The sequence below is a fragment of the Tachysurus fulvidraco genome, chromosome 4 (assembly GCF_022655615.1).
Source record: "Tachysurus fulvidraco isolate hzauxx_2018 chromosome 4, HZAU_PFXX_2.0, whole genome shotgun sequence".
NCBI classification, from domain to species: Eukaryota; Metazoa; Chordata; class Actinopteri; order Siluriformes; family Bagridae; genus Tachysurus; species Tachysurus fulvidraco.
Genome location: NC_062521.1, coordinates 2,708,103 through 2,722,898, shown reverse-complemented (window position 1 = coordinate 2,722,898; position 14,796 = coordinate 2,708,103). Strand labels below are relative to the sequence as shown.

Below are 14,796 nucleotides of genomic sequence, written 5' to 3'. Positions count from 1 at the left end.
CTAATGCGAGGGAACGGAGATCCGAGCCTCTGGAGTGCGTGATACGGCTTTTGGCAGCGACCGAGGAGCAAATGTAGAGTTTCAAAGGTTATTAAGGATCGATTTTTCCTGGATTAAGGGGCTTCATATCATTAAGTGCTATGAATTTCAAATGTAGTCCGTAATGCTGTTGTCAGCTACAGAAGGAACACACACACATACACCGATTCTCTCAGTCCCATGATGCCTATTACTTCACTTTACCTTTCTCTCCTTTCCCTTTTTTAAAAACCCAAATCATCCTTCATAAGCCAGACCTTTGCATCCACACACCATTCGGTTGATGTTTTCAATTCTTTGTCTAGTTATTAAGCCAAATTCTTTACTATTGCAACCTGGTTAATTACTGGTGTCTGTTGGCAATGGAAATGAATCATTTAGGAGTCGATTTAAATGACTCGATCGGAAAAAAAAAAAATTGCGATTTTTTCCTCCTTTTCTTTTTTTGCCTGTGATAGTTTTCTGAAATTCTACTTGACCTCCTAATTAACAAAATAACATTGTTATTATCTGAAATCAATTTTAATAAGCGTTAAGACACGATTAATGCGCGGTGACAGATACAGCAAGAGTACGTCGCTGCGTTAACATCATCGTTCTTGCTGTGTCTCTGCACCGTTGCTATTTATCCTGATAATTAATTCTCGACTAATACCCTGTGTAGATACAACACATCAACACGCAGCACTGCAGCACTTCCTCCGCAAAGCACACAGAGTTTAACACACGTCTCGCCGTTCAGGCTAATGAACGACTCGGGCGTTGGAAAGAAGTTCAGGTGGAAGCTTTGTGATTTAACGACACCTCAAGAGTCGCTTGCAGAGACTCGAATTAAATAGATAATTAAATGTGAAGCAGGTCTCGACGTAAAAGAGTCTAGTCAAAGAGTCGAATCAAAGAGTCGACTCGTTTGCAAACGGCACATCACTTCTGTCGATGATGTCTAAATTATAGACACTATACTTAATAAGCCAGAAAAAAAATCACAAATTTACTTACACTAATTTAATTACATGAAACAAAATAATAAAATAATATATATATATTTTTTATTTATATTCAATATATGTTAATTTATGGTAATATGTGTTAATATATGCTTCGTTTTTTGTTCAACGAACATGTCGCAGGCACTTCTTTAACCCACGGTGCTCCCGCCGAACACCAGATATGAAACGTTTGTTAACCTGCAAAAGCTAAAAGACACAAATAAACCCTAAAGTTAAGTGTTTGTGGTTATTAAGTAGTACAGATATAAAATTATGAGTAAAAATTCTATCTTCATATCCCATCATCTTGTACAAGGATAAGAGAGAGAGAGAGAGAGAGAGAGAGAGAGAGAAAGAGAGAGAGAGAAATGGAATGGATGGAGATCGCAGAACCGCTAGGCAGTGCACGCTAGCAAAGCTGAGGATTTCCTGGAGATATTGCAAAGCAGGACAAAAGTCAGTTTCTTAGTGTAATACAAGATTTTCCATCATGTGTGATCACATTTTGATGTGCAAGACCTTTTCAGAAGGCTTCAGAGCTACTTGCACAACTACACACACACACACACACACACACACACACACACACACACACACACACATCTTAGTACAAGACTTTATGGATCAATGGATCGGCAGAATCCTGGGAAAGGGCTGTACGGTATGATTAGTAATATTTGTGCACTGTATATATTTCATTACCTTTTTAAACAGACTGTGATGTAAAATACGTACAATGAGACATTTTGTGCAATGCTATATTATTGGCTTGCTCCATCGACGAGTCTCTCAGACCAGGAAACTCAAACCCTAATCTAGTGAAGTACAGGTGTGATAGACAGGGGGGCACATACTTTTGCCAACATAGTGCACAGAACAGAAGATCCCTTTGATATCCATTCATTCATTCATTTTCTACCGCTTATCCGAACTACCTCAGGTCACGGGGAGCCTGTGCCTATCTCAAGCGTCATCGGGCATCGAGGCAGGATACACCCTGGACGGAGTGCCAACCCATCACAGGGCACACACACACTCTCATTCACTCACACACTCGCACACTACGGACAATTTTCCAGAGATGCCAATCAACCTACCATGCATGTCTTTGGACCGGGGGAGGAAACCGGAGTACCCGGAGGAAACCCCCGAGGCACGGGGAGAACATGAAAACTCCACACACACAAGGCGGAAGCGGGAATCGAACCCCCGACCCTGGAGGTGTGAGGCGAACATGCTAACCACTAAGCCACCGTGCAACCCCTTTGATATCATTTAATTTAATTTAACTGTTCCAATAATCAGTATCCACAGAAGCCTCTGGTCAGTTGGTGTTTATTCACTGAGACTTTAAATACACCCTAATGACCTTTACCTAATAACTATATGGGAAACTAGCAAAACAAGTGTATTAGCAATTTTAGGGTCTTAGAAACACTTCAGCTGATTCTATCAAGTCTCAGTATCAAAACTCGATTAATGAATAAGGCCAAATTTCTTCATTCAGGCATGCAGTTTGCTGGCATAATGCTAATATAACAGCTATAAGCTTCGCTTGTTTATTAGCAACCTCATTACTCGAGTAAAAACCAACCAAAACATCAACAAGGCAAACGTCAGATGTCAGCGGTCATGGCTGATTAAATGCACATGGGGGAAGTGCGGGGGTCGAAATAGGAATTTTTTCACAAAGTGTAGAAATATGATTGAAGTTTGAAGGTTCTAGAAGCAGGAAGTTTCCGTAGACCTTGTTTGTTTATCTTGGGATTACAGACTTTACAACTTGGCATTTTTAGATGTAAATATACAAATAGCATCTGAGCTCGAAAATACCTCAACGATCGATTGTTTATACGCAAAGTAACAACGGAACAGAAAAAATACACGAATGATTGTAAAATTTACCGAAACTGTTATTGCTCTTCTCGCACTTGGATGCCATAATTTACTTTTCCTTCAAACGACACCACACGACCTCGGCTCCATTTGGTGTTTGCATAAACAAAAGCTGACTTTCCCTGAACTTTTGTGTTGTGTAACACCAAAGTATGGCAACGTTCCACTATTGTGAATGTGCTGCAAGACCACAAGGAAATCAATATCGGTAGATCTACTGATCGACGTCCGGCACAAAGAGCGCTCAGAAGATTTGTACAAATCCTTAGGTGTCCGAAAGCTAGAGATCCAAATCTAAAGAGGAATTTCCGTTTGTTTGTTTTGCTCTAGTTGTTTGTATTCGTCCATCGCTGGACGTCTAACGGGTAAAAGGTTCCTCTAAGCAGATTGCAGAGCGCTAACAGACTACATTTAATTTCAGCGCTCGCTTCCAAACAAATCCCTCAGCAGACTGGCAATCATCATTGATTTCCCACAAGTTCACACCCACGTTGGCTAAACATGGCAACTCTCCAGCGTCGACTCTCCCACAAACGAATGGCTTCGCTGTTCTCAGAAGGCCGGCCGCAATTCTCGACTCCAGCTGCTTCTATTTACTGCCTTTTTCTCAGCACGCAACGTGGCGTCACGAGATCGCTGAAGCATTTCCCGGAAGCACCGCTGGGGAAATTCACCTGCGTGATAAATGATGATAATCACAGGTGAAGATCTTCTCAGAGGGTAACCGTATGAGAAGAACTGAAGTGAAAGGAAAGTTAATTGTAGATGATTGATGTGGTTTCATGTTGCAACCTTGGGTGTGCATGTTCTCTGCACGCTTTGAGGATGTGATGTTTTTTCTCAGGGTTAACCGGTTTCCTCCTCCAGTTTATCAACACGTCTTGGATTCTGATTGGCATCTTGAAATTGTGCGAACGAGTGCATTACATTAGTTTGACGGCATTTGGCAGAAGCCCTCGGCTGAGCAAGTGAGTGTTAAGGGCCTTGCTCAGGGGCACAGCAGTGGCAGTTCGGTGAACAGGGGATTGGAACTCGCAACCATCCGGTTTGGTAGTCCAACACCTTAAATACTAGGCCACAACATTCCCCTGCATGTGTGATTGAGCCTTGCAACAGGTTGCCAGTCCATCCAGGGTTTCCTCTTGCCTGGTACCCTGAGTCCCCAGGTGTGGACTCTGAGAAAATGGATGCAGAGAATGGATAGATGGATGGATGGATGGATGGATGGATGGATGGAAGCCTTTTTAGACAGGTTCTCTGTTGGGAACCTTCTGCTACACAATTCCTTCTGTAATCTAATCATATCCCGTGTACCCTCTCAAATTATATTCAGCCCTGATTTAAGTCCTGATCAAATCGAAGTACACAATTTGAAACCTAAACGCCTGAGTTTAATGATCCCGCTTAATGAGGCAGGCGCTAATGATGTTATCGAAAGAACTCTCAGACTGTGCGAGTGTGTGCATTTGCGATTCCTCCAAATCAGAACACGGCAGATGGCAAACCGTCACATGACCCTATCCTGGTGTTCCGGCTGATCTTTTTTTCCGGAGCCAGAACAGGTGTCTCGCTATATATACGTTCCGTGCTGAAACCTTAAACCTTTGCTAACGTTTACTAACGCTAACAATTCACAGCAGACTTTCTCTTTTTTTCTTGCTTTCTTACGTCACATGAGCCATCTAATCTAATTTAACACGGGACGCTGCTTTTTGATGTGTGACGCGTGTGTGAAAACATCATTTCATTAGCATCCTGTAAAGGGGTTAAAGCCGGTTCTTATCGCTTGATTTGAAACATAACCCATGACACCGTCTCAGCGGCTTTGTGTGACCAGTGCATTAAAAACATTTCACACGTGCGAAAGGTTTAAAGCCGAGGTCTTGCACACTGACAACATGCTTGTGCGATGTGTTGCTGTACATTCACACTTTATTAGCTACTAGATACGCGGTACATACTCGAGCGGCTAATCGAGTGCATTAATACCGACGCTATCGACTTGCATCATGCTGACATTTTTCTTTTTACGTGTGCTTCTTATTAGCTAATCATTACTGATGTGTTCGAGATTTATAGATTTTGAGAACAATCTGTACTGTACGCTACTGTGTTTTCTTGTATTGTAATATTTATTATAAATGTCAAATAGTAAATATTTTACACGCTGTAGTAAATTATAGAACATGGAAAATATCTGGTCAGGGAGGGATTATGGACTTTCTGCCCTTGTTAAATGATTTCGCTGCTATTGAGCCTGGTCAATAAAAGGCAGGTACAGACTCGCTGAAAAACACTGATGGGAAGAAAGAAAGAGAAAGTAATTCCGATAAACCGAGCGAAAAATAAATGTGAGTAATTCGAGTGGTAGTAAAAAGTCGAGAAGTTAAAAGCACCTCGATTTGGCGAGAAATGATTGAGGTCAGTTGGCTGATTCGTAACCATCATATATTGGGGAAATGGTAGCTCAGTGGTTAAGGTGTTGAACTACTGATCCTTTGAATCCCAGGACCAAAATTGCCACTGCTGGGCCCCTGAGCAAGGCCCTTAACCCTCAATTTCTCAGCTATATAAATTAGATAAATGGAAGTCGCTCTGGATTATTTTAAATCAAGATTCTTCAGTGTGTTTGTAGGACATTTTAAATGCTTTAAGCCAGTGGTCCCCAACCCCCCGGGCCACGGACCGGTACCGGTCTGTGGACCAAATGGTACCGGGCCGCCCAAGGAACATTAAATTATTTCCAATTTATTTACTGTGGTGTATTTCTCTCGGGTTTGTGCGACTTTCCATGGACGAGAGGTTAACCGGGAGCTGAGAGACGTCACCTAAAGCCGCACCGATACCGCGCATGCGCAAAATATCATGATATCTGGCCGGGTTTAGGTGACGTCTGGAGCTGAGCGGCTGCGAGCGGCAGTGGTGTTGTAGCTTTGGTGGAGAGAGAAGGTGTGTATCGCTCTTCTCTCTGTTCACCGGTACTTTGTCATGTTTAACAGTGCTTGGTGTACGTGTATATTGTGTTTGCTCAAATTTAACCCACAAATTAGCAAAAATGAGCACGAAACAGACGTCGTTAGAAAGTTAGAAACTCTGCCGGTGTTCTGGTTTAAAGTCATGGCGGAATAGCCTGAGATTGTCACCACAGCACTTACATCCCTATCGCCATTTCCGACATGCTATCTGTGTGAAGCGGGTTTTCTGCAGTGACGAAAACAAAACAACGGAATAAACAACATTAATAAAAGGTTGGGGACCACTGCTTTAAGCTGTAAACGGAGTTAAACATCATCCATTTTTATTTTATTTTATTCATTTGTCTTCGAGGCATTTAAATACATAACGTGTTGAGAAAATAATCAGCATCGAGCTGTTGATCGGTTTCCTTTAACGGAAAATCATTTAAATTTCAGTTTTGAAGTCCTTATATATCGTTTATATTTCTAATACATAGAGGAAAGTCAAACAGATTGTCGGCAAATGTTCTAACAGTAGAGCGGTACAATTTAAACAGCTGGTCGATTGGACAGTCATCGCATTTAAGTCCTGACCTGAACAGATGTGTTAAATAACGTAACCTTCATTTTTTTTTTTTTTCACGACAAGCCCAGATTATTTTCATTCTGGCTACATTTCAGCCTCGGCTGCCTTCTTTAAGAGCAAAAAAAAAAAACATCCGGGTCGCTTTGCATGTAAATCTGTGAATTAAGAGGCGAGGAAAATCTCTGGCTGGGGATTTGGCCTGTAATACAGGAGCCTCCACCATGACTGACTACACTTCAGGAGGGAAATAAAAATTAAGCGAATAAGTCGAGCGAAAAGAAGTGGCATTTTTATAAACTCCTCCCTACAGGGTGCCAAAGAGGCAACACACACACACACACACACACACACACACACACACACACACACACACACACACACACACACACACACACTCACACCATACACACAGGTGTGAAGCTCTACTATGGTGTATCTGAGTTAATAAAGTCATCCAAAAAAAAAAAAAATGATGGCAGTGAGCTTCCGTGCTGAGATTTTTTGATGCAGACCGTTTAGTCCGTCACTTGACACAGTTTTATAAAATGGTGCACAGTGTGAGCCGAGTGCCAGGCATGAACTACTCGACTTCTGTTTTTTACTAAATTTTAAGGTTTTATTGGTTTGAGCTTCAAATACTCTGTGTAGCTTTCGTGTGTGTGTTTTTATCTATCTATCTATCTATCTATCTATCTATCTATCTATCTATCTATCTATCTATCTATCTATCTATCTATCTATCTATGTATTTATTTATTTATTGGGAGATCTATACAGACACATTTTGCACAATTTGTTCCCATTTTTTTTTATTTTTCAACATGATTCTAAATTATTTCTTTCTTAATTTTTTTTTAATGTTATTTACTCACATACTCATACTCACAAGACAAAGTTCTGAAGATTAAAGACATTTTTTTTTTGTGTATGTGTGTATCCACCATACAGAAACACCCACGATTTACCGTACAGTATAACACAAGGAACTGTGTTTTTAAATGGAAACAGAGCCAATAGGGTTCCAAAAAGAGCAACAAAATCGTCAGATTCAGGGAACCGTATGTTATTATATTTCCTATACATTACCAGTCAGATGCAAAAATTTGCAACCCTGTGGATTTTGAGTGAAAAAGATGAATCCAACTTGCAGTTACAAGCCCAGAGTATTTTTCATCCATTTTTAGTTACAATAATGTGACGAATAATGTTAAACTGATTTTTTTATTTATTTTTTTTCAGTAAGATTAAAGCTAAGCTCTGACACCGGAGACTCCTTCTCTAGATGTTAATTAATGTCTTGTTCCACGTCATTTGTTAGGCAGCACGTCCAGCTCCAGTGCTGTAATATAGTGTTACACACAGCCCTGCCATCCAGGACACGCCGTCCTCCTCATCTGCCTCATCGTGTTTCAATCGATCGGCGTGAATTATAAATGAGGGACAAGTTGTGAAAACCGCTAACAGAACGAAACACTAGCGTGAGGACAGAAATCGCCTCCTAGCCTTTCGACTCAGCGTTCCAGGTAAACAGGTGGCCGTTGAATTAAAGCTAGACGCTAATTTAATGGGTGAAAAAACCTTTGGCGGGTTCGAGCAAAAAAACAAATCAAACAAAAACACTCTCATCACCCATAATACCCCGCAGGATGCTCGCCATGCCAGCTTGGATCGTGATAATGCTCTAAAACCGGAATGCAATTTCAGGGTCTCTCTGTCTTCTTTTTCATGCCCGGTCACCTGTCGCGTAGCGCTGATTATTCACGCGTAAATGGAACGGCCCGGGCTTGCTGACTCGCTTAGCGCATTTATCCTTTTATAAGCACCGATCACGAACGGCCAGTGACTACATCGACAGCACACGAGAGAAAGAGAGGAGAGAAAAACACAGAAACAATTCCTCCCTCTTCTCACAACCAGCTCGGATTATTTACACCAGGGCCGCGTTGCTGTCTGTTATGCTAATGTTACGAGTTTAATTTCTGTTCCGCTGCCAAAAATACAAATATTATCTAGGGCGCCTGGGATGGGTATTTGCCTGTCTGGAGGGCTGTATGCTAATATGCTAGGGTGAAGTTTTAAATATTCATAAAAGCCTCTCTTCTTTTTTTTTTTTTTTTTTTTTGACTCCATGCTGTCGATCGGAACGATGCAGAGAAAAAAGTTTGAGAGATAGATACTCGAGAAACAAAGCGGTGTTTGTGGTAACAGGGTCTCGGGTTCAAATGAACAGTTGGGAAGAAACAAGAGAAGCAGAGGTGCAATAGAGAGATTTTAGCATGAAGGACAAATCCTGGGACTGTTCTACATGCGTTTATACGCAGACGATACCCAGTCGAAGCGAATCTCTTGGGTGAGATTCAGCCTACGTGAACAACCATGCCGTTTGAGGTCACATTGAAATCCAGGATAAAAAAAAAGGCTTTGGAAAACAGGATCTGTGAGGTTTTTTGTGCTCATTTACAAAAATATATAAAAGAGTCTGTCTGTCATATATTATAAATTTACACCTCCGAGTCTGGAGTCTCACGCTAAGGATGCAGGGCGTCACACATTCTGAGCAACTCCAAAGTGTACATTTAAATGAATTGGCGGCTTTTGTTTGGTGGTCTGATGGTCGAAGCCTTTGTGAGCTCGACTCGTAGAAGAAGCTTCCAGAACTTTTGACATACCAGTAAAAAAATTGTGTATAAATATATATTTAGGTCATATTTAGGTTCTAGCACGTTCGCCTCACACCTCCAGGGTCGGGGTTCGATTCCCGCCTCCGCCTTGTGTGTGTGGAGTTTGCATGTTCTCCCCGTGCCTCGGGGGTTTCCTCCGGGTACTCCGGTTTCCTCCCCCGGTCCAAAGACATGCATGGTAGGTTGATTGGCATCTCTGGAAAATTGTCTGTAGTGTGTGTGTGTGTGAGTGAATGAGAGTGTGTGTGTGCCCTGTGATGGGTTGGCACTCCGTCCAGGGTGTATCCTGCCTCGATGCTCGATGACGCCTGAGATAGGCACAGGTTCCCCGTGACCCGAGGTAGTTTGGATAAAAGCAGTAGAAAATGAATGAATGAATGATTGAATATTTAGGTTCTATGATTAGAGATTTTTCTGGAACTCACCAGAAGGTTTTCTTTCCAAGAGGCTCTCCGTCTTGAACAAGCTTGAACCCTTACCCATCCAGAGAACCCTTGAGTAACCCCATTAAGAAATGCATTGCTCTCCGAGTTCATTTTAATGCAGAACCATTTGGCGCTAATTTGCAGAAATCTCCAGTTTAAAATATACGCTGCATGTTTGAGCTCATTACATTTATATCCATGAGATTTCATCATTGCCAGTTCAGCTATTTCAGGACAATTACCACATTCACTTCTTTCTCACTGTGAACTTAACGTTATCGGGCGGCTCAAGGCCGAGATTTCCACCTTAAATTCAAGAACCGTTCTGCTCTTGAGGGGACAGTTTGGGTTTGAAATGGATGTGCGGAGCTGATTAGAGGTCTCGGTTTAATTTGGTGCATATTAAAGAGAAGACAGAAGACAGAATTTCTAACCCAAGATTAAGGTCGGAACCATTCTCAGTCTTACTCTGTACAATAGGAGGTGTGGCCTACTTGATCTGCCCTGTCAATCACAGCGATCCTATCCAATCCTGGTCGTGTCTGAGCCGGTGCATTTAGAAGAAGGCTGACAGCAGCACTTTTTTTGGTGTGAGTCTGAAATACTTTACTCCTGCATCTTGAAGAGGTTAATCTCATGTCCAGGAACAATTCATTTTCTTTTGTTTCCTTTTGTCTTCTTTTTAACAGCGCATAGTACAAAGCGGCAAGATGTTTCTCGTGAGCTTTACATCTTGTAAAAAGGTTGTTCGACACGTGAACAAAAGGCCCACGTTCGGCGGGGCAAACACAAAATGGTACCACTTCCATCATGAGGCTCACACTGTGCTAAAAGCCATGAATTATTCATGCTCTGTAAGTACAGGCTTCAATGAAGAAAGGCGAAGCGCTGGCGCTTTCATCTGCACTTCATATTCCACGTTGATTTTTTTCACCTGTTTTTTTTTTGTTGTTGTTTTTTTTTTGAGTCGATGTTTATCGGACGTCCTTCCCAAGCAAACACGAGCTCAGGCATCCGTGGTGTTAGATTCTCGATACTGGTAAAATTAATACCGTACGATTACGGACTTTGAACGACGGACTATTTTATCGTACGTCATTCATCCGTATACGGTTCCACGTGGACGATGTTGAGGAACGTCTGTGAAAGATGGATCATGATAACGGATGACAGGTTTGGTTTTGTTTAATCGATGGAAAAGTAAGCAGTACTTCGGTGCCATCACAGCGCGGGGGTCAGACAGCGCCAGTGGCGTAGAGCTTCACATAGTTACAGTGAATCACAGCTACGGTGATGTAATCTTGCCTACGGCCATGGCACACACAGAGAGAGACAGAGAGAGAGAGAGAGAGAGAGAGAGAGAGAGTGAGAGTGTGTGTGTGTGTGTGTGTGTGTGTGTGTGTGTGTGTGTGTGTGTGTGTGTGGTTTGAAACCTTAATTTGGACATGTTGTCCTCATATTTTTATTTCAAACCCTGAAATAACATTAATAATAAAACCTTTAATGAGGTACCATTAATGTAACTATATATGGATAAAACAAATAAATAAATAAATAAAAATAAAAACAATGTTGTGAATGTAAAAGAATCGCTCGCTTACCTCGGTAACGTTCTCGTCATCGTTTTATTTCCCTCTAACGACGCGGCGTGCGTTTTTGATTCCTTAGACACGTTACTCGTATACTGTATGTATTATTAGATGCCGGGACGTTCGTATCGAAACACTGTATTTCTGCTGGTCAGCACAAGTGTAACCATGGCAACCAAGCAGGCTTACATCACTATTACTTACAAGAACAAAAAGTAAACTTTTTTTTTTGTTTGTTCTCGCACCGGTTTTGACTGACATGTTGACTTCCAGTCTCTGTAACACACACCTTCACTTTTCCGAGGGATCGTCGCTTCAAAGGCACGTCACTAGAATCCAAAGTCTTTATATGATATGTGACCTTAGAGCACTCAGACTTCTACTGCCTTCTTCCTCACACACACACACACACACACACACACACACACACACACACACACACACACACACACACACACACACACACATTTGTCTCCCAATTCAGCATGCAGTAGTGGGTTATTTACCCAGAACTTCCCGAGCCGGATTTGATCTCTTGTTTCTACCGGGGTTTTGGGCCGGGCGAACGGTGACTGGAGCGCTCCGGTGGCCGCTGTTGGTGTCTCCCTCTGCAAACAAGACTCGCTAGATTTAGATTTTATCATCATTTATACGAAATTCTGTTCAAATTGATTCATATAACACGATTTCACAAAATCTGGTGAGAATGCTGAACAGAGACTTCATTAAAACACTCCAATGTGTTAGGACATTTTTAAATAAATAAAAAATAAATAAAAAGAAACAAAAGAAAATACTGAAAATTGATTAGCCAAGACATTCAGCACTCAGCGTCCGCTTCGTTAATCTTTTCCGATTTAAAAAGTTATTAGAACTCAAATCGTCACTTTACTTCAGCTCTAACTGCTTTTTATCATCAGCCTTTTATAGCTTCAGTGCAAAACTAAACACTAATGCCCCTTTTCCCACCGAGGCAGTTCGAGTGCTGGTTCGGAGCCTAAATTAGAACCAGTTCTTTCTGTTTCGACCGCCAAAGCACCGGCTCTGAACCAGGAAAAGTGGTTCTTAAGTAGCACCAAAACATTCCTGGTCTAGACTTAAGAACCGCTTGTGTCAGGAGCTGTGGGCGGGGCTACTGTTAGCGCATTTGATAATGTACCTTAAGTATACTAATGTTTAATACACTTTTACTTTACCGCGATATGATACATTATCAGCACACATGATAGTAGGTAGCTACATGCTAAGGCTAAATTTTTTCTGTGTTAACGATAAAATAACGTTATGTACTTTATCGATTACAACCTCCGTTTATACAGATTACACGGAGCTGCACGTACACGTTTTATTCGCCGCGTTTGGATGCCGATGTAGGTTCGCAAAGCCATGAGCATTAACAGTAAAGCAACATCCGCCATTGTTGTTGTGTTTGTCGCTGCTGCGCTAATGTCGCTGGGACACGTGACACGTATACAGTGACGTCACACTCGGCGCTGTGATGCTCTCTAGCCGGTGGAAAGGCAAACCGGTTCTTAGAAGGTTCGCCAATGGAACCAACTTTGAACCAGCACTAGCGCTAGCTCTGAACCAGCACTAGCGCTAGCTCTGAACCAGCACCCGGCTCTTTCCGGTGGAAAAGAGGCATAAGACACACCAGGCACCAAACGCCATGGTTCGTCTACTATCTGGATTTTTAGCTATTCTCTATTTTTTTCCCATTTATAAATAATAACATGATTATTAACCAGAATTAAAAACTATAATATAAATAATCATTTATCAATTATAAATCATCGTTTGTTTGTTTTTAGCAAGGGGCTCAAACTATTGCACCGTACTCTAAAGATCAGCGGAATCTCACTCATGTACATTCAAACATGTCTTCATTAAAAAATAATGCACTTTGTATCATGAGAAAGGAAAAAAAAACAGAAATATATTCACGGCAGATAAGATCGTTCGAGCCAGCTGAGATTGTCGGATTAGTCCGGTTTTAGATGTTGGACAGATAGAGTGAAAAGAAACATGCTTTGAACATGCAGAAAAAGAATAATAAAAAACAATCAAAGGTTATTAGATGTGGGAATACACTGGTGTGACGGTGCACCATGACTGCCATCCTCATCGGCCAGAATGCAGCTTTTGTCAAATATTTATCCGTTTTTAGTTACGGCAACATCCATAAAACATGAAACGGAATTGAACGAGATGGAAAAAGTATAGCTGGTCATGTTACTGAGAAAGTGAAGAAACTCATGACTAGAAGTGAGCGTGTCCATTACTATGGCAACCGGCCGTATGAGCGGCTACCGGCGACATCACCGGACGTCGACTGTATCGACTGTACGTGTGAACATGGAGGTGTTTGTGATGTTGTGATCACTGGACACTCTTTTCACCTCCTTCCAGAAAACTTCCACCGTATCACCAGCATCGATAAAAAACAGCATCGTTTCTCATTTGTTGAGCCTTCACCATTTTAATTGTTACCATAGAAACCACAAGGTGTTCGAATCGAATTATGAAAATAGAACCGATACGTTTTCCGACCAATCGGAATCGAGAATTTAAGAGAGCTGTGGTATAATGATGACGATACTAATACAGAGATCCCTCGCCACGTCGCGGTTCAAGTTTCGCGGCCTCGGTGCATCGCTGATTTTTCAAAAATATTCATCGGAAATTAAAAATAAAAACGGTTTCCCAGGATGCCAGACAAAGAGAGAAACTCTCTCAGAGGCTTTGTACATACCCACAGGCACTCAGACGAGGCACATGATTGGTTCCCAGCACGAGATCTGAGCTGATTGGCTGCGCATCATCGCATCCTCTCCCAGCTTCTTCCCTTGTCGTATCTCGCCACTCTCGTTCACGCTGTCAACTGTGTCTCGCGTATTGTGTTCGAAATTAACTTTTCGTTAAGCCCTTACGATGCCTCCTAAGCGCCGTGCCCCTGCGAAAGATTCCTCTAGTGAGCCCAAGAGGAAGAGGAAGATGATGACCATCAGTGAAAAGGTCAAACTTACAGTAAGGCCAATACTACTTCGCGGATTTTCACCTATCGCTAGGGGTTCCGGTCCCCATTAACCGCGATAAACGAGGGATCACTGTAATATTATTATGGTCGTCACATTATCTTACTGTGAGAATTCTGTCCCAGTCCCCCAGATTCCTGTTAATCAGAAGTCGCCATGGAAACAACACATAGAACAAATGAACGTGTTTGCACCAACTACACGGGCGTGTCGACGGGACGTCGCACATATTCTCAGCTTGATCTGAACACAAGAATGAGTGAAACTCTATCAAACAGCATGCGTGTCTGGGAAAAAGATTCCTAGAGGATGGATGTTTGAGAAAAACAAAACGCTGAGCGAAACGATAGCGACGGAGTTCATACGTAAACACGGACACGTGACTGGAAGACATCAATCGCCCTCCGTTTCTATTTCTGTTTTTATATATTGTATAAGCGCTGCTTTAGTGGCGGACCTGGCAGGATTGCCAGGACACTGTAGGACACTGTAGGTGCTGATTTCTCATTAGATTAATGGGCTTTTGAGGATCGTTCCTCTAATACACCGGTGTAAGCGTCGGACGATCTCCAGACAGGGTCAACAAGTCCGTCCATCAG

The 14,796-nt window shown here is 42.0% G+C and overlaps 1 protein-coding gene across 2 annotated transcripts in view; it reads right to left on the bottom strand.

Moving 5' to 3' along the window:
* Positions 1 to 14,796, bottom strand: part of gfra1a (gdnf family receptor alpha 1a) — an 80,075-nt gene that overhangs the window by 50,356 nt on the left and 14,923 nt on the right. The window contains exon 4 of one of the 2 annotated variants that reach the window (XM_027165886.2): positions 11,669 to 11,770. The exons of the other annotated variant lie outside the window; for it this stretch is intronic. Within the exon in view, the coding sequence (XP_027021687.1) occupies positions 11,669 to 11,770 (102 nt within the window). The remainder of the gene's footprint in view (positions 1 to 11,668; positions 11,771 to 14,796) is intronic. 2 annotated transcript variants of the gene reach the window in all.